This window comes from Lineus longissimus, chromosome 14 (genome assembly GCF_910592395.1).
Source record: "Lineus longissimus chromosome 14, tnLinLong1.2, whole genome shotgun sequence".
In the NCBI taxonomy this organism is placed as follows: domain Eukaryota; kingdom Metazoa; phylum Nemertea; class Pilidiophora; order Heteronemertea; family Lineidae; genus Lineus; species Lineus longissimus.
In genome coordinates, this window is record NC_088321.1 from 14,099,012 (window position 1) to 14,119,721 (window position 20,710).

The 20,710-nt window shown below is 39.6% G+C and overlaps 1 protein-coding gene across 12 annotated transcripts in view; it reads left to right on the plus strand.

Annotated features, from left to right (window-relative positions):
* Positions 1–20,710, plus strand: part of LOC135498625 (CUGBP Elav-like family member 3-A) — a 305,942-nt gene that overhangs the window by 109,634 nt on the left and 175,598 nt on the right. For all 12 annotated transcript variants that reach the window (XR_010449116.1, XM_064788983.1, XM_064788986.1 and 9 more), the window contains exon 3: positions 15,103–15,151. Coding sequence is in view for 11 of the 12 variants with exons in the window: in XM_064788983.1 (XP_064645053.1) it covers positions 15,103–15,151 (49 nt within the window). In the remaining variant the exon portion in view is untranslated. The remainder of the gene's footprint in view (positions 1–15,102; positions 15,152–20,710) is intronic.

Here is a 20,710-nt window from a genome sequence, read left to right on the forward strand (position 1 = left end):
GAAGAATCGTACATCGGCAACAAAAGGGGGGACCCTAAAGCCGCCATTTGACTTTTGACACGCTTCTATAAAATGCTTTTTGTCAGCTTGTGGCTTTTGTGTGTTGTTATCATCTTTGAGTGAATTACACACTTCTTAAGATGAAGCTGTATACTAAAGAGTTAACTAAATGATAAATGGTCATTGTGGCGTTAAATATTGCAAAGTCTGACTTCAGCTGGGTGGTGATGAATGTCCTGATGCTGGACCATGAAATAGCTCATCGGAAACCTTGTCATCATTTGGAGCAGGTCAGGTCATTTCAAGGGTCATTGTCTATGCATGTTAGGCTGACGTTGTGGTCTTGTCCCTTATCATGCAGCTGTCTGGAACCTTGACCAGCCCTCCCTTCTCATGCAGCGGTCAATGAAAACCCTGTACCCCCTCCACACACAAGCAAGTTTGTGACATGGCTAAAGTTAGGCATTTAAAAATGGTTTGCTTGAAACTGTTTTATTTTAAACGACCTATGTTTTTGTAATTTCATTCCCAGAGAAAGTACAAATATGTAGCCGCAGCCATTTTCAGTCCGATCACACTGCGGAATCACAATGTCTGATGAAGAGTGAGTTTGGTCATTAGCAGTTGACGAACCTTAAATTGGTACTTACCAATTTTGGAATAAGTTACCCTTTCAGAGATGGCTTCACGCTAATACTGGCCGAGAGAAAAAAATGAGTGTCATATTTTCTTTGGAGAACGGGTCAATATGACCAGACATGTAATTTTCTCCCTATCGGGTCGGCCCTGAGAATGTTCGCCTGGCGAAAAAGAATTCGATCATATATACGACCGAGATAACATTTAGATAGGAAGGAATGGACTCGAAACTACTATTGAGTTAGAAGCTAGATTATCATGGTTGAGAGTATGCACAATTAGAAATATTTTTGTGTCAAATATTCATTTCCAAAATGATGGAATACAGTTAGGTTGTTATTTCTGATATTTGTTCATATGCTTGATATTCTAATGTAAAGTAAAATTATTCGGAAATTGTTTTTAAGTGCTGGATTGGGAGGTTCAGGCTGACTCGTGTGTAACAGAGGAAAAACATCAAGGTCCAACCGGGATTGAACCCGGGACCTCTCGCTTATAAGGCCATCACTCTACCGACTGAGCTAAAGGGAATTTCTCTCAGCCTGGGCTAGTAGGAATGATTGAGCCCCCATATGTTGTGGTGGCATTTGTGAAAAGGGAAATTCCCTTTAGCTCAGTCGGTAGAGTGATGGCCTTATAAGCGAGAGGTCCCGGGTTCAATCCCCGGTTGGACCTTGATGTTTTTCCTCTGTTACACGTGTACCATTTTAACGTGCTTGTTCACCTCTTTTTGCCCTTAATTGGCAATAATACTGGGTGTACCACAGAAAAGGCATTTTTTGTTTTTTTTCCAACCCAAAAATATCTTTGCGCAATTTTGTTTTCATGACTCAGCTTTTCACAAATTCCGCCAAAAAATCCCAAAGACTTTTGTCGGTTTACCCTAGGTGGTACCACTAGCTTTATTGTAATCGCCCTAAGCAATCTCCCATACTCTACATAACAAACGCAAATTCAATTACAAAATATATTTTGCCGCTTCAGCAGGTTAGAGTTTGATATGATTGACAGTAATCAATCCAATTAGGTATTTGTTAGGCTTGAGGAAAGAATTTCATATCTTGTAATGTTATTTGGTGAAAAGTTACTTCAGGGACGTCTGTGAAAGTCGTTGTGTTAAATTTTGTGTTGAGGGCTGTGTCTGTTAATCATGGGTTCTGTGGCCAGTTTCAAGACAGGGCTGAAGACCCTGCTCTGGAAACACACACAGGCAGGTGCATCATGGCAAAGCCAGATTCCAGGCAATGGGACCAAAAAGGCACTTCTGAATCAGAATTTCCGCAGAAACTCACCAGAATACACCATAAATCACATCCAGTTTTGGTTCGACGTCTTGACAAAAACTGTCAGAGCCATCAAAATCCTTCCTTTGTGGCCGTAATAGGATTCTACGGTCGACGTTTTCTCATTTCCCTCCAATCAGCAGTGTTTCTGACAGAACCGCTATGACATCTTTAGAAAAATCTTCCAAGTGCCAGATAGATTTCTGTGACGGTATCTCCGTGTTTCCTGTATGTACTCATCCAGAAAAACCTCTGTCCACTATGGTACTGACCAATATCTGTCTTTCAGCGTGTTTCATACTTTTGAGTTCCTCATTACTTTGCAAAAACCTTCGGAGATATTCATCTTGCTGAAAAAAACTCAAAGGCCGGAGTTATACAGGATTCACATTGTCACGTGTCATGTTTCAGTTTTGTCACGAGTTGACTGACCTCGGCTTGTAAACACAACGTGAGGGTGAAAAGTGACATCGCGAATCATAGGTGCACGGTTAATTGTTGTTGCAAAATCTCACACACTACGATCCTAGTTGATAAACCACATACATCATATTTAACGCTGCCTATAACATGTATGATAAAGAGTCGGGTATCATCAATAAAGACGCAACGCTAGGGTGTGGCCACCAATCACATCCATGGATTACTTAGCAATCTTTGATTTTATCGGCGTTATCGCATCAACCTCATCTACGGTCGTCAGATATCTGAACCAAGCAGAATGACTCGATTGTACATCAAATAAATGTAAATCTCAAACATCTATATTCTATCTGACAAGAGGAACTGATGACCTCAGGCTAAAAGATTATGAAAACTTGGTTTTCTGTGCAAATAAGGGTTCATTTCACAATGAGCTGTGATCAGGATTTAAAGACTACTGTGTTGTCAATCTTTGATATTTTGGTGTTGTAGCGTTTGCCATAGCTCTAATACTATACAGTTGTCAGATTCCGTACCAGGCAGCATCATGGTGTTCTTTCAGAGGCATTTGAAAAAAGGAGAAATGGGTGTCTGTTGAATTTTCAACTTTCAACTTGTAGCCAAAATGCACCATTTCCGAAAACGCCTGTTCATCTGAAAATGATCACAGATGATTGATTCCTTATAGCTGCAGCTGCCCTGAGGGTAACGTCATTGAAAGCCATTGCAAAATTTACTGCGTGTTCCAAAAACTAGAATTTTAAAATGATATCCTTTTTATTGACACACTCTGTATAATGCCATCTTGTTTATACTTCAAAGTTTAAGCATGCAACGTGTACACTTTATTGAACCAACAACAAAAAGCTACAGAAAACAGACACTATAAACTGAAATCAATTTGAAGTTGGACAAATATAGAAGTCATAAAAACATTGACTTTCATATCAGAGGAAAAAAATCCAGTAGTTTCTATTATTACAAATTGATAGTTCTTGTTTTATCGAGGGAATCCATTCTGCCTTTTTGTCTGAACATATATTTACAATATTATTCATCTAAGAGAGGTGGTGGATTGCTCTTGTGCTAAATATGTTGAAAAGTTTGTAAGTTTTTGGTCAAATATTTATTTCTAACCAATACAAAAACTACTTCTGATGTCAGACTTTATTGGGTTAAACACTGATGTCTGTTCTGTTATTTAGCATCCCCCCAATACCTATACCAGACACCATGTCCAAAGATTCCAGTTGAACAGATGTTGCTTAGTTATTCATTGTAGTTTTTAAACGAAAGTGTTTTTTCAATTTGAATTTTTGAAACTCGACAATTCTCAAATATAATTTGTTCAAATATTGAATGAGAGAGCTGTGCCTTTAACTGATCTCACCTTTGTTGGCCATTTCATCCTTTTGATTGTAGTTGTAGTTGTAGTTGTAGTTTTTAAACGAAAGTGTTTTTTCAATTTAAATTTTTGAAACTCGACAATTCTCAAATATAATTTGTTCAAATATTGAATGAAAGAGCTGTGCCTTTAACTGATCTCACCTTTGTTGGCCATTTTATCCTATTGATATCACTATCAATCGTGATTTTGAAAGATCGATTAACAAAACGACTCGTTTAAATCATGCTATTGTTACAAATTATTGGTTTGTGTTCATTTATCGGAGTAAGTTTCTTCTGCCTTTTGCCTAGACGTATTTGTTTGTAACACTTTTGGTCATTTCAGCATTTGATCTCGACAATGTTGTTGACATCAAAAGTGATTTCAAAATGTCATCAATAATCAATTACTAATTAATAGTTTGCCATATTTATCTAAAAGGAAAAAGCCTTAGTTAGGAATGAAACGAACATAATAGGAAAACAAACATGATAGGATAAAATAGGAAAATTCTAACTTCAAGCAATTGCCTCATTTCAGCCATTGATATCGATATTCTTGAGATCAAAAGTGGTTTTGAAATAACAAAAATGATTATTAGATGGCCATATTCATCTAAAATGTATCCAGGCTTACTTCAAGAATAAAGCAAAGTTGATTTGCAAACATAATAGAATACAATTGGAAAGTTATAATTTTAAGCAGTGGCCATATTTCAAATATTGAATGATGTGTTGTGTTGCCTTTTGATTTGATATAAGCTTGAAGTTGATTGGAAAACTCTCAGCATCTCCAAACCTTACCACCCACAGCAGCGAGGGTTGAACCCCATACCCCCAGCAAGCCCTGATACACAACACCACAAAAAGCTCTCCGGCTCGGCATGTATTGCATGAAACAGTTGCATTTGTTTGATCCCCATACTCCAAGCAAGTACTGAAACGCTACACAACTAAGCATTCTGAGACTCTACATCGATGGTGTAAAACAGTAGCGAGGTGAACCCCAAAGCTTTAGCAAGTGCTGAAGCACTACACAAGAGAGAGCTCTAAGGTATAATCCATATGTATCATATATAAAATATTGAATCCTACACATTGTACTTGGCAATCAGACCATCATATAAAACAGGGAGGTAGGGTTGAACCCCATACATTAAGCAAACGCTGTAACACTACACCATCGATAAAGTCGAAATGTATCATATAAGCAGGTAGCAATCATGTATTGATTTATCGCCAATCGCCTAAGGAGAACCGACGATGGCGTATCACATCACGCACGTGTGCACAGCAATAAATTGTGCCGATGTACACACCAATGACATCGCAGATAATCTACGCTGAACACTCTAATCACTGGAGATACAAAAGGTGTGGTCACTTTTAAACTTCAGTCGTTGTTCGTGCGAGTGTCGTAACGTCTGCAAATTGCTATCACAAATCTGGGCTGTAGTTTATCGTTTTTGGGCTGTGGATTGGACTGTAGTTTACCTATTGTGGGCTTTGAATTACCACTTGGCTGTTAATTTCTTCATCCTTGCTACCACTAATTTGGATTGTAGTTTTTCTTTCGGCTGTAGTTTACCCTTCACGGTGAATTACACGACACTTTTCAATCAGTCTTTATAAGAAAACACATAGTCATTTGGTATTTATATCTCGAGCTGGTCTCGACACGTGTTACAAAAATCAAGTAATTCGCAAACACACGGGATCACGATAAATTCCTATATTTCACAGTGGTTACCTTGACAATCTCAAAACAATTCCCATCGAACTTTCAAGGAAGATAACCCAAATTGATTATTTGCAAATTGGTCGACGTTCACGGGATATCCTACACGAAAGGATCTATTTATAGCGCGGATTCAGCGGATATCTCTCGAAGATGATACCTATTGTTGTAAGTTAAGATGTAGCGGTGGCGAAATCTTTATGTCGTTCTCTGATTTTCTTTGATAACGTGTTGTCCTCTATTGTTTATTTCATCAGTTATGTGTAACAGAATTAATTGTAGACATCTTTCTGATACCGAATTTCAAATTGGTACGCCATTAAGTTGATGTCCTCTCATTCTACATGGTGATGTTTGGGTCTCGTGAATCATCAGTTTCTGCTACTGTAAATCACGAAAACTTTGCCCCAAGTCTCGGTTTTATTTTGACAGATTAAGAAATTCGTTTCAGTTTTCCAACAAGAACATTCTCGCAAAAATTGTTGGTTTACAGTTTTATTGGAGCCCTTTTTCGAGATTTGATATCAAATTTCTCAGCATACAAGTCTGTCTTTCCTTCCTGCTTAACCAAATTTTCCACATAGTTGCATCATGCGACACTAAGCAGTGACCTTGACTTTGTCAAAAGTGCTCTGGCTATACGCTCTAAGCCCCTGTTTCACCATGTGTAACATAATCGGTAACATCAAGGTAAAAAACCCTGTGATGATACATCCAGCCCAGATGTCACCTGAAGATGACAAGGCAATTTGACCTTGACCTTCTGCTCACGGTCATGGTCGAAATACATGAATGAGTCATCACATGAAGGACATTACAGATTTAGCTGCATATTAAGTCATTATTAGAGCAGTGATATGACATTTGATTCATGCCCCCGAGGGATTTCAACTTCCCCATGTTAAAATTGCCACAATCTCACAACGCATGTCATGTGCTGTTCATGACATGTGATACTATGATTGGTAGACAAGATAAATCTGATAAACAAAGTTTTAAGATAAATTTTAAAAAACAGTGTCTCATTTTACTGTTTATCCATGTTTTTCATGATTGAAATAAACAAACAGTAAAATGAGACCCAGTTAGTCCAGCAGTCCAGTGATCCACCTTTTTCGAATACCCGTCGTAACCTGATCCAGTTGATGGCAACATTATCCATCACCCTTGCTGCCATTCAGCCCTGTAGCACGAGATATATAATTTCATCTCTTCTTGCAATTTACTAATTCTAGACATGCTATGAATTCATGCAATTCGCGGAACCCATTATACTACAAAATTGAATTTGACGGCAAGCGAAGTATATCTGGTTTCGGAAGACGCAATAGAAAGAGTAAAACAAGAAGAAAAAGTTAACAAAAACTGGATAGTTTAATGATGGTATGAATGTGGTAATAAATGACAACATTGAAGGTGGAATTTAACAATGCTCACGCCTTGGCGCTAATTTTACATTTGGTCAACATTTCGCGCTCGAGACTCAACTCAAGATTGTCTTCAGGATTGGAGATCTCGTGAGTAGCCGTCGTCGTCGTCATCATCATCATCATCATCATCTCCATCTCGGGAGAGGGAGAAAAGGGAAAAGTGAGATAAAAGTCTTCTTTAAAATATTATTTTATGATTTTCCTGAGTAATTTAACTATGTCTAGAAGTGTTCAGCGACCACTAAAGCCTTTTGTCAGCAAATAAAGAGCACCTTCTAATTCTTTTCATACAAAGTTGATTATCTTTCGATAAGGTGTGTTATCAACTTTAAACTTGAGGGAGAGATGCGTTCCATATCTTCCCCCCCCCCCTACTTCTCCCCAAGGCCCTCTTCTGCCCTTCTTTTATCTTAAACTTGTCTGCCAGTAATGTCATTTAAAAACCGATAACGTCTTTAAGGACATATCTCATTTGAACAAAGTCTGCCTCGATTTCCGCCCAAATCTAATGAGCTCTGAAAATTAAATTGTCATCAACTTTTCGATTGATGTTGCGATCTTGAATCGTTGTCACGGTTACAACCTACATTGTATTATCGCAGATGCCATATGACTGCAATTAAATTGTGCTACTGTTCAACTTGGGCTGACGTATAGAACTCGATGATTTATAGGTGGCTTTCTGCTTGCTAGATTCCTTCTGTTAAGAAGTCAATGGAACTTCCCTTAGCGGACACTTTTGTTAGCAGGACATTCTCTCTATCGGGGACACTGATTTTGGTCCTGACTTGACCAATTCTGTTAATCCATTAGTCAGTCCCAATTTTGTCCTTAAAGTTGACGGGTCAAATATGCATTCCCGAGTAAGGCCGAAGCCGAGCACCAAGGAAATTTTGTGATGTGCATTTGGATCTTCAACTGAATATACCGATTACTCCCCCTGGTCCGAATGGCCTGTATCTCGATCAGGATGGATTCTTTAAGATGCTAAAATAACAACTTGCGCCATAATCCACTCTTTATTTTAGTTCTTCTTTCGTCAAGAAAATCAAAATTGAATAAACAGAAAGTTATCGAACGATCGATAATCAATTATGATGAGTCAGCAGTTTTGACAAAACAAACATGGCCTGCTGCGGTCAGATTAGGGAGAATCAAGAATGTCAACAAATGCTGATGAATTGGCTGTCGCCGAGAGAATGGTGGTGGCTCTTTTTCATCCATCGTCTTATTAAAAAGATTGGTGTCTTCCTAGAAATATTATTAAATGATGATATCAGTTTTTACGATGGATGATGACAGCGCAGTTATGTTTGAAAATTGAGGGGTCAAGGTTAAATTTACACATGAACGCTTACTTTTGGGTCACCACTAAAAAGCAAACCAGCGTACATGTATCTCTGATACCAAGCACCTCAGATATGTACCGATTGCATTCACACTAAAGGGGTCTTTAAAGGCCTCAGCCATTCCTTAAAGATTTTAAATTTGTAGTGGACTTTGAAATTTCCAAATGCATTAAAATGTACTTAATATAAATTTCTGCATTGGTAGACAGATTTATAAATACTATAGATACCAAATTTCCCTTAATAACTGTACTACGGAATTGTGTATAACTGCATTCCTATTTGCCTGGGCCACTAGTAACTACGAATGGAGTTCTCCTTTAAAGAGTCACAATAATCAAGCTCAGAAACTGTCCACTTGCATCCAAAGAATCTCATCAACTCGCAGCAAGTTGTCAATAATTCCCGCTTCGATTGATACGAGACAAACAAGATCGACTCTCATCCGATTGTTGACAACACGGACGGACCAATTAAATCCAAGCGTATTGATCCTAATCCTGGATTAGTAATATCTGCTTATGGAATAACAATGGTGTATTGGTTGCCGCGGCAATAAGGCGTGGGGTCGCCGGGGAGAAAAGGTTGACATTGGATAAGGTTGTGGTTATTGTCTGAAGGTGAATCTTGTATTGTGCATTTGACAAGTAACTTTGAGTTGCATGATTGTGTTGATGTCAATAATGTATTTACAAATGGTAGTGACCCTTTATTTGTAACAGTGGAGGTCTCGTGTCCTCTTTGCAATTAACAGCCCTATGTGAGTTACGAAACATTGGGCACACCCTGCTTTTCCTATTTCGACTTATTTTACCATGATTTCATCACACTCGCGCACGACATCAGTCTTTCGTGCCAAAAAACAGGTCCAGTTTCGGCATGATAGTGCGACAAACTTGATTTGTGATGTCACTTTCTGATGGTACCATTTGTAATGCCATTGACATGACCATTATTTCTTATTCTCTTGGTGAGCACTTCGTGATGGTACCATTTTTAAACCTATTGACATGACCATTCTTTAAAAAAAGCTTTTGGTCGACACTTTTTTAGGGTACCATATTTAAACCTGTTGACTTTATCATTCTTTGGAAAGCTTTTGGTGGAAAATGGTTCATGGTACAATTTGTAAACCTATTGACATGACCGTTCCTTGCAAAGCTAAGGTCTCAACGAACACTTTAACTAAATTCAACACAACGATTTTCTATTCTTTCTAAACGACTCATTTTCCAGAAATATTTGTTGCCTGGAAATGGTTAAAGGAGATGCGTGTCAATCATGAACACACTTAATGATTACTTGCGGAAGTGAATCGTGCCAATCTTCAGGTTTGATTATGCCGTCACCATGGTTACGGTCATGTATTACCTTACAATATAAAGGTGAGAGAAACCGCTCGCATGGTGTCGTAATTAGGCAAATTTAGCGGAAGTTGGCCGATTGTCAGCCTTTGGTTGTACCAGCAGTAGATTAGAAGCAGTATCCATCTACTGTACCTGCCGCCTCAAGAACACCTGTCTTTATCTGGAGCTGGCCATACAGAGACAGATTTATTAATGCTCTAATCTTGCTGCCCATAAGGATACATGGCAGCAGATATAGGAAGATGTATACATTGTTGTACTGCCTCTTATCCACTGCTGGTTGTATATACAGTGCAATCACAATGCAGCTATTTGTTGCCTCCTTTAAGCAACTTTAAAAAAATAAACACCCACATTTTCTCCAAGTGTTAATTTTTGCAAATATCAGAAATACCTAGATCAACAAAAAAATATGTATATATAGCGAAAAAAATATTTTTTAATTCGAAAAATCTAAACAGATTATTTATAATCTGCCAAAAAAATGAAAATAATTGAAAAATCTTCATTCAATGAAATCTGAACAACATGAAATGCCAAGTAAAGCGGCTACTCTCGTCCCCAATGCCGCTTGAAGTACTAAACTGCCAAATCTACGACTCGTTTCTGAATCTACAAGAAATGGATGATATTATCCACACGGTCGTATAATCACATTGAAAACGTTAAATTTGGTTATAGACACTGGGTTACCTCTATTATTACTAATACTCCGACCCATGACCTAAGATATGAATTGCAGTACACCATCTTGTAGAAGTGATGTGTGCCCAACAATATTGGTTTTTAGCCTTCCTGATAAGTTGAGGTGTTGTGAGGCTAGAGAATAGGTTGGCGATACTAATTCATTTGACTGCATGACGTCATGTTCCAGCTTGCTATTGGTGTCGTTATTTCGTAACTAATGAAGCAGTCGCATGATCGATGAAATAAGAGTATCGTCCATCCGAAGGTACCGAACATGAAAATACATGACGCTTCATCGTGCTACATAAGACAACTGCTACAAAGCTAACGATCAATAATCCGGGATTAATCCGCTATTAATCCAGATTGATTACATCGCCGATAAAAATCAAACACATGTTCACGCTATGGCAGCTTAGTCCTGACTTATCGCGGCGTTTGATGCTAATTGGTTCTGATGTATTGTGATAGGTTGCCGCTAATGACTAGCATGGTGTGAGGTGCTAACGATGTTGGTGTTGTAACACTAATCATATTAGTAGCTTTGACGGCCAGCGACGACGAACCTTGTGGCCGGGGGTCATGCCCATAATCGTCAGAAACTTCAAATTCCCACTTTAAGACAACAACTATTATTTCCATATCCTTAAATGGGGGGGGGGGGGGGCTTGAACGTTCATAAAATATTATCCAAGAGAGGTACAGTGTTCCAGTGTTATATTGTCAAACTTTAAAATATAAATTTAAATAACATTGTCTGAATATTGCCTAGTGTCAGTCCACCTCTTCGAAGAAATGTCAACACTCTTATCAATTTGGTCTACATCTCATTTGCAATCTATGGGGCCAACTCTAAACTTTGGTAAATCATTATATGTCTTGTAGAATTAGAGAATAGCTCCATACCATGAGTTAATAGTCCTATGTTCACAAAAAAACGTTGGCTGGACAACTGGCCAAGGTCGGTGATAATAGACCACAATAAACCCAATTTGGACCAAAATGTAGTGGCATGTTAAAACGCTCATCCCGCCTTGGAGGAGGAAAACTCCCGAGGGGATAACCCTTCCAAGTGTAGAGCGAACGCTTAAGAAGAAGAATTGACTGCACAAGTATAAAACAAGCATGTGAACCTCTTCATTGTTATTGATAATGGGTCACTATGTCGAACAACTGCATAGTGGACCTTTAAAACTGAGTATTGATCTCACGCGCCAGTACCACATCATCAACATTGCTTCGGCACATCGATATTTTTATTCAGAGCTACCATCTTCTCAACACCGGTTTACACTTCATACCAACTCACTGCAGCCTCACTGCCAGATACTCGCTAATATCGTCAAACCAAACTGAGGCTCATGTGACCTTGACCCTCATAAATGTATTTGCTCATTGCGTGTTGTCATTGCTGTTGTATAGGAATCACCGAAAATCGTAGGAAAGGTAAGGTTACGAAATTTGCGGACGTTTTTTTTTGCTGAGATGGGGACCGCGACAAAAAATCAATCATTTGACTCATTTGTAGTGTCCGTGATTCATGTAGCTCGATACTGGGAAATTATGCTAACAGGATAGCATGCTACATATATAGCATGTATATGGTTGTGGTGTACATTAGCATGTGTTGGTGTTAGCAGTAGCTTTAGCACATGGTCTGGTCTGTCAGTCAAGCGAGATAGTCCTTGGGATCTTTTCATACCCTATATGAAAAGGCTTGACCTTGGACCCGAATGCTAATGCTAGCCTGACATTTATGCTAATGTGATAGCATGCCAGCATTGATATGGCTATTCATGTGGCACTGTATACGACATTAGCATGTGTTAATGTTAGCAGTGTCTTTAGCACATGGTTTAGACAAGATAGTCTTTTACGGATTGTTGTTATACCTTTCTGGGAGGGTTTCTTTGATTTCAATGTAATTTATGCTAGGATGGTAGCATGCTAGCGTGTATTCGTTATTCATATGGCAATGCATTAGACATTAGCATCGGTTGATGATGGTGGTGTTTGCACATGCTATAGAACTGTCATTCCATTGTCATGGTTTGGTCAATCAATTTAGGAGGATAGTAGTAGGATACTACTGTTTTGGGGGACTTGTCCTTGGATCTTAATGCTAGCTTGAAAATGATGCTTTTGAGATAGCATGCTAGCATGTTCAGTGGAACCTCCCTTATGGGGCACCTCTGCTCGCATGACACCTTCTTTATCAAGGATAGTGATTTTGGTCCCAAATTGGTTGTTTCTATACAGTCCAAACTCTGGCCACCTCCTATACACCTTCCCAGAAATGGGGCGCTGAGTGTCCGAAATAGTGACGTCATAAGGGGAAACTAGGCCTTTTGGTGGAGGGACAAAGGAGATAGTCATGGTTGACCAACACACTTGAATGCCTTCAATGACGGACAAGGGGGAAAAAGTTAGTTCCAATGCAAGCCACCAATTTCGGGAAGCATGTATTAATGACATCAATTGTCAGTCTCAACTACTTTTGTTCAAGACCTGACAGCAACGCTCGTATAAAAAAATCCTCTCCGTCACGTGACAAATGAAGTGTTGGGTTATGTTATGAGTTACGTCAGAGTCTATCTGTACTTGTCCATTTCACCAAAGTAATATCCTGTCACCATCTCATCTCATTGTTGACAAATCGTGACTTCCAGATTTATGATAAATTACTCAAGTTTCTCATCAAGAAGGTAGAATCAATTAGCTGATAACATTGAGAGTTTGGGTGTTTAGCTTATTGTTTACAATCTGTGACTTTCTGATTCAAGATGAATTTCTCAGATTTTTCATCAGAAAAGTAGCAAAATAGCTGATACTTTGATCATTTTGATGGCATGTCGGCCGAATTCTGGTTTGTGCGATGCTATAATAGCCGGTATCGGGTACGAAGACCTTTATTAAGAGGTTGTGAGTGATGTCTTGTTTACAGGTTGTGACTTTCTGATTAAGGATGAGTTTCTCCGGTTTCTCTCCAGGAAAAGTAGCTCATTAACCTGATCATTGGTAACATATCTCTGCAACAAGAGTGGGTCAATGCTGCGACCTGTGATACATATCAAACCGACATTGTCGTTTATTTGCAGACAAGCAATCTTTTTGTCACTCAAAGTAGCAATAATTAATATAGTGATAGAAATATCTCGTTTGAGGCCTACTAAGAAGCACAGATAGAACAAAAAATAGCACATGCCGATCCTGCTATGAGCCGTAAAAAAAGCACTGTTTTTGTGCAACGAGGATTCCTGCCATGCACCCTGGAGAGAATTTATCAATTATCCTGTTTTTTGGTGAATCCCGATTTTCTGCGATCCGTCGATGATGTATTTATTCTTTCGTTCCCTAGGCAACTGGATGATATGTTTTTGTTTGTTGGTTGGTTGCTGGGAGCCTGCGACAAGAATCAGTCAGCGATACGACTTGCGATAAAGCGGGATGTCTGAGTGGCACAGCGATAAGACTGATGATCGAAATTGACATCAGTACCTGCTGCCTCTGCGGTTATGTGTGCGGTCCCACTTCGGGCACATGCTCATGTGATAGAGAAGGCGACTATATATCTGACAGCTTAGATTTCCTCTGGGTTCTCCAGTTATCCCCTACATTACATTACAATCGCCCAATATTGTTTGTAGCTAATAATAACACTACTATACCATATTTTATAGTGCTTTTATCCACGTAACAACATGCTCTGAAGCACTGTAGGCCCTACATTATGTAAGAAAGGCTAAGTAAAGCTGAACTGCATGCACAAAACCAGAGCGTCCCATGCGGCAATAGTAAGAAATGCAAACGATCGAAAGGTCCTTCAAAAATACGGCCTGAAATATGATAGACCTCCAATGCGTCGATGCGCTTGATTTCACAACCACAGGACGATGCGGACAGTCTCGGAGAATTATGGAAGAGAAAAAAAATTGAAGTCTTCTCCAGGGATTCGAACCCGGGAACTCGGGCTCAGAATACGAACGCTCCAACCGTCTGAGCTAGGGGCTTTCTTGTATTGCTGCCAGCAAATATATCTTATATGAATGGCGATTATGCTTCTTTTTTTTGAGAGATGAAGCAGAAATTTTCTCAAGTGGATGTTATAGAAGAAGATACCAAGACAAAGGTGAACATTGCTAAGAGAAAACGTAGACTTCTCACACATAATCACGCACAGCAAAGAAAAAATGACTTTCTTCCTGCAGTTGCCCACTGGAAGCCGCTCAAAGATGTTGAACAAAGATTACACACAAATGTTTGCACATTCTATTAAGGCGTATAAAACGACAAGGAATTTCAAGCAGCCCAGTGGCCTTGAGGATAAGAGTGTTGGCAAATAAAACCAGATATGTTGAGTTCGAGTCCCGATGAGAGGACCTTTTTCATTTTTTTCCTTCCAGAATTCTCTGCGAAGGTCCGCATCGTCCCACGGTTTGCTGGTTTGTGAAATCAAGCGCATCGAAGCATTGGATGTCTATCATGTTTCAGCACGTATTCAGAAGGGCCTTTCCGTCGTTTGAATTTCTTACTATTGCCGCATGGGGCGCTCTGGTTTTGTGCATGCAGTTCAGCTTTAATGTCCTAAATGCCTCTCTAAACATGCCAAATGCACTTGGGGGAACATTAGTGTCATCTCTACACCATAGCATGGGGACCAAACTTTTGAATACTTTTGCCTGTAAGCGCTACTGGTTAGTACAGGTATCTCTGTTAGGACAAGATGGCGCTTGCTGAAAAATGGGTGGGGCAGCTAAAAGAGTTAACAGTATCTAAACTTCTCTTATATTCTATTTCCAGATGAACCGTCCAATGCAAGTGAAGCCGGCAGACAGTGAAAGTAGGGCAGGTAGGTATCATTTTTTACCCTCCGCATTTCGTCGCTCAGTTCTGCCTGTCATTTTTCTCAGCGAATTTATGAAAATCACCCCCAGAATGTGTATTATGAAAGTTGTTCATCTCTCATGCGGCAGTCTACCAGTTTTATTTCAAAATCATAAAAAGAGGTTGATGATGAGAGTCCCCTATGTTCAGAAATGTGCACTAAATAGGTGCTGGTAAGTCTGCACGGTGCATGTTGGACATTTCAGTGTTATATATTCTTGATACTATGGTTGTCATCCAGAAATATTTTCTGTCAGACAACAGTCCTCGCGAAATCCAGTAACTTCTGTGTTTATCGAAAATGCCCTCCCCATCTTTCATGCTTTCATTCCCTTTACATTTTCATGGTTCTATTATTCAATTCTCCACAAAAAGCAAAAATGGACATTGAGGCATATGTACCTTGCAGGATGATAAACTCATTTGGTAAAATTACTTGGTCTGGGTCACCAAATCCAGTTACTCCTGAGTTTATCAAAAAGACCTTCCCATCATCGTTCATGCTTTCATTCCTGTCTCATTTCCACAATACTATCACATGATAATCCACACAAAGACATTTAGGCATATTGATATACCTTGTAGGACGATAAACTAATTTGGTAGATACTCTGTCTGGGTCCCTTTCAGGTGATAAATTTGGTTACTCCAGAATCCATCAATTAGACCCAGCTAAGGCTGGATAAAGCATCGCCGTTAAATGGGCACTCCGGTCGTATTTATGATCAGTAGGGTGACACAAACACCTGACCACTAATGACCATATATTTATTTGGATGATGTATATGTCTGGCCATTGCTAAACCTTGGTGGATGAAAGACTGCAGACAGCCATAACCAAATAAGCTTAAATAGTCCAACCTAACGTGTAGAAAAACTATACAGATGACCATTTACAAAAAAGATTATTGACAACTCATTTCTTAGTGTCACTTATTTGCATAGAGGGATATGCCGAAAATTTTCAGACTGGGGCGTATCCAAGGGGGACCGACCCCCCCCCCTCACCCACCCCATTTTCTGCCAACCTGAAAAGAAGAGGTTTTCTAGTGAGAGGAGGGCTTAAATACGGTGGTCTATAGTGGACAAGCTGTGCCCTAAGCTCAGCCCCCCCCCCCCCCCACCCTTCTCATAATCCTCGATCCGCTGCTGAAAGACTTAATATTTTATTCTCATTTCCTCCAATATTCTTTTGGGTTATGGGGAGGTAAATATATGTCTGACCTTGTCAATTCTTCAAGGTCATTGAATACGATGCGAGAAAAATTGCTTTCTTCATGGACACTAAACTCTATACCTATCATATCCTCTGTTGTTTATCTTGAGTGTTACCATGGTAACTCGAGACAAGCCGTACAGGCCAGCGATCATGACAAACATAAGATGTGGCAAATACCTGTCGTTGCCGTGGAAACTGATCCTTGAATCTGATTGATTGATTCAGATCATGTGTCCACGATGATGATGATACGAAGTGGAATCGTGATCATCCGAGTCAATGTTTGTGAATAACGACTCGTACAAGAAAATCGAATGCAAAAAATTGACTGGCAGGAATGCAAGGTTCGTCTATAAAGAGTTAGCTCCAAAATTACTTGAGTCCAAGGAATTTTTGTGTTTGCGGTTTGGGTTGGATGATTACCATGTATAATCAAGTGATCACATTTATACAAAATTAAAAGGAAACTGTTAATTGCTCCATAACAAAACAGATTAATGTCTCTTCATTTAAAAAAAATAAATATGCAAATTGTGTAACGGCACATTGGGCATGTGATGTGTTTGGCGCTACGTACGGGAGGGAAATCCAAAAAGTCCATCTCGCTCTTTTGGTATTATCTCCACCTGTTGCATTTCCCCAGAAAGTAGTGAAGACTTAACTTTGAGAAGGATTCAAGATGAAAATACCCTCATGTTTAAAAGGGTTCACACTACCCAATCGTTACAGAAAAGCTTCGGGGTATTTTACCACCGAAATGTCAAAAATGTTATTTTCCTCTGCAATTTATATCCATTTCACGTGAAACTACCACTCTCGGGCATTTTTGTCGCAAAACCTGCTTTTACGACAATTTCGACATAAGACGTTGGCGTCTCCCACCGCGGGCAGTCAACAGGAAGTGTGCTGATGGATTCTGTTCCTTGGGGAACGTTCCATCGACTTCAAAGTGGGCCTGAGAACCAGTCTAAGAACGCGCAAATAAGCAACGACATGTACTCATTGTCGCTAATTACAAGGGTATGGCGGTGAATTTTGCGTATGTTGCGGGGCACCGCTGAGATTCATTGCGAGCTACCGGAATGGTTAGCTTGAATGCAATTAGCTAAGTTACTTTGTGGAACTTGTGCGTCGTCGGTATAGCTGTGGGGGGCCGGGTTGCTGTGGCGTTGCTCCAGTGCTCAGGCCCTTTTTTACCCCTTGGCCACCAGCATGCGAGGAGGGTCATTGTCATCTTGTTGCAGTGGCTCCTTATAAAACTCCATGTATCAATAAAGTCTACAGCCAAAGTCGCTGCGGCCTGCGATTACTACCGCAAAAAAGCGATATAAATCACAGTTCGCGGCATTTCAAATCACTTCGGTGGCGCTTTAGTCCTGGGGCAAAGTATATATATAATATAAATAATAATAATGATTCTTTTATATAGCGCAATTCCGTGACACTATAGTTCTCGCTCAAAGCGCTTTGGGATATCATATTATTACCCCGGTCTCCACAGAAATCAATCAGGGGTTTCAAGGAGCAACCACAAGGCGCTCACCTGAACTCGACCAGTAGGGAACTAAGCAGTGACTCGGCCGGGAGTCGAACCCACGACCTCCTGATCATGAGGCCGACTCTCTTCCACTGCGCTACCGCTGCCCCGTTAAGTAGTGTCAATTGCACTTAGTGCGGTATGTTTGTACTTTTAACACCATTGATCTTCCTACTCTTCGCAGCCCCCCCCCCCCCCTCCTCATCATCATTGACATTACTTTCACTTATAAATCTATTCCTGATAAGAGTACATTAACTCGGTGAACTGAACCTTGTCTCCAGCGACCAGCAGGCACTAACGCCATCATAATACCAGGGGCCAAAATGGATTTTATGACAGGGATCATGCATGCGTCGAAGAAGTCATAAAAGCGGTGAAGTTGCATTAATATCTCTACCTAATTTGATTAATTCCGCATCTCGAACGCTGAGCAATTTCTTTGTCGTCTTTGCCTTAATGGGCAACACTTTTCGTTAAAACATTTTAATTTGTAATTGAATTTGAAACTTTCTAATTGCGTAAATACGTTCTAAATATACATTTCCATTGTGTAGACAAATACACGATACCAAGTTTCAGCAAATTCGTATGAATAACGGCACTGTATTGGGTATAGTGCTTTTCTCTTTTCCTGGACCACCAATAATTACGAACAGCGAACCCCTCTAGGGATTGATACCATCACGTCCTCTGTCGCCAAACCGATTAAAATGTCCGATTCACAGGAGAGCTCCCGAAAAATCGATTATGCAAAATCGATTTGGTTAGATTTTATCACTTCTAGGTGAATCAACGGGTTAATTTAGTCCTCCCACTATTTTCTACCCTATCCCCCCCCCCTCCACCATTCTACACCATCTCACATGACAATCACCATTCGTTCCTTGTCCCGATTTCCCCGCCATATATTTTCTCCTCCTCCGATCCGATTATTATTAAGCCGATTATTTCAATCTCGTGTGACGAGAAATTTATCGGCGTAATCCGTGTTTTACATTCAGCGCAGATTCAATCACTCAATATTGCAATCGGGTTCTTGAGCGATTCAATTGTGAGTTACATGTGAGGATCAGCAATTGTTTTATAGACGATATCGACAAAGTATCTGATATGTTCTGTAGTTAGAGCTCGTGATGGAAGATTCAAATAGAGCTTGTCAAAGGGCGATGCTGTTACAGGATGACTTCTCCAAACCGGATAATTGAAAAGTCATTGAACTGCAATTAACAATGCACTAGAACGGGCAATAACCATAGGCCTGTCTTAATATTATTATTTTTTTACAAAAAGTTTATTCGGTTTATATTGTACATGTATTTTACAGTTAAAAGCCGAAGGCTTAAACTACTGCAAAATATAAATATATACAAATAGTTACATAAGTTTATAAAGATACGAATAGTGACATAAGTTTTTTAAAGATAATTTGAAGAGATATATAAAATATATAATTGAAAAACATGTGAAGTTGGAATGTAGTAAATTTGTCTTGATAATCACTTGATGTGTCCAAAACTGCCTCGCAACACCGTCCAAAACCATTATTAGAATTCAGCATCTGTGTGATACTACTGGTTGCGGCGCATGGTGGCAAGCAGAGTCATTATCCTCTTGGCCAGGTAACTACCACCCAAAAGTTGTCCCTTTAAGAACATTTCAGAAAATGTTTAGTTCGTAAACGTTTAGTACATAGTTACCCTATTGTAAATTTTCTAATTCAGTTACGAATTTCAACATTTTTAACTAACAGCATAAGCCTTAAAGCCTTTAAATGTCAAGGCGCAATGTCCTAAAAGCGGCTGTAATGTCATCAGGTCCAAGTCTGCAGATCGCGGGAAAGTGCATCTCGGAAAAAACTGGAAAAGAAGAGGGGAGCATCGACTGCACCAAACAGTACAACACCAAAGGGAGGTTTCATTTTGCCTGAGTGGGTCTCGTAATTAACGTTGTTACGTCTTTTTTAGATGACTTGCGGTTTGGTGATATTTTTAAGGTTTTGTCTGCGGATGGAGATTGGTTGTGGTGTTTGGTGGATTGGAAAATGAATGGAATGTCGCTGGAAATGCAGTCAAAGGTTTCACCTGACTGAGGTTAGTGAGAGGAAATAGGTGAAATAGGTGAAATTGTCACTCAAGATGTGGCCCGTTCTGGCAAATGTGGGCAGTTGGCCGCGAAGGCAGATATTGAGTTATTGGTAAAGGCTGATTGCGCACAAAGTTATTTTCAAAGTGATATATCACACTTGTCAGTCGCTTGAGAAGGAACACATAATTCAAGTTTTCTCTTGAGAAAAACTCACCTAAAGATAAGTAACATAATCAGTGAACCATGGTCATCGCCATGTTTAAGGTGTTTAACTGGACTATAATATGCAGCGTTGACCATTTTGGCTAGAACTTTAAATCATGATACAATTAGAACTCCTCAAAATGAAGTTAATGCCCATTTAAAAGCGGTGAGACTGTTCTCTGGAAAACAAAGAACAGCCCTCCACCCCTTCAAACTGCCATTCACTTCGTAATGATGTTTGTGTTGCAAAACTCTGGCTACCGTATTGGTCTGTCTGTGTATTCTTCCAGCAGCCAAAAACTCACCTATAACTTTTCAACCGTCAGACGAACATTAATAATTCAAACCAAACCCGACATCTCCTGAATAATTTATTTGAGCTAAGGAATCCTATCCCTTAACTTCAAATGTTACATTTTTAATCAGTACTAAAAGCATAGCGGCTTGAGAAGGTGCTTTTAGCAGTGTTTTTAATG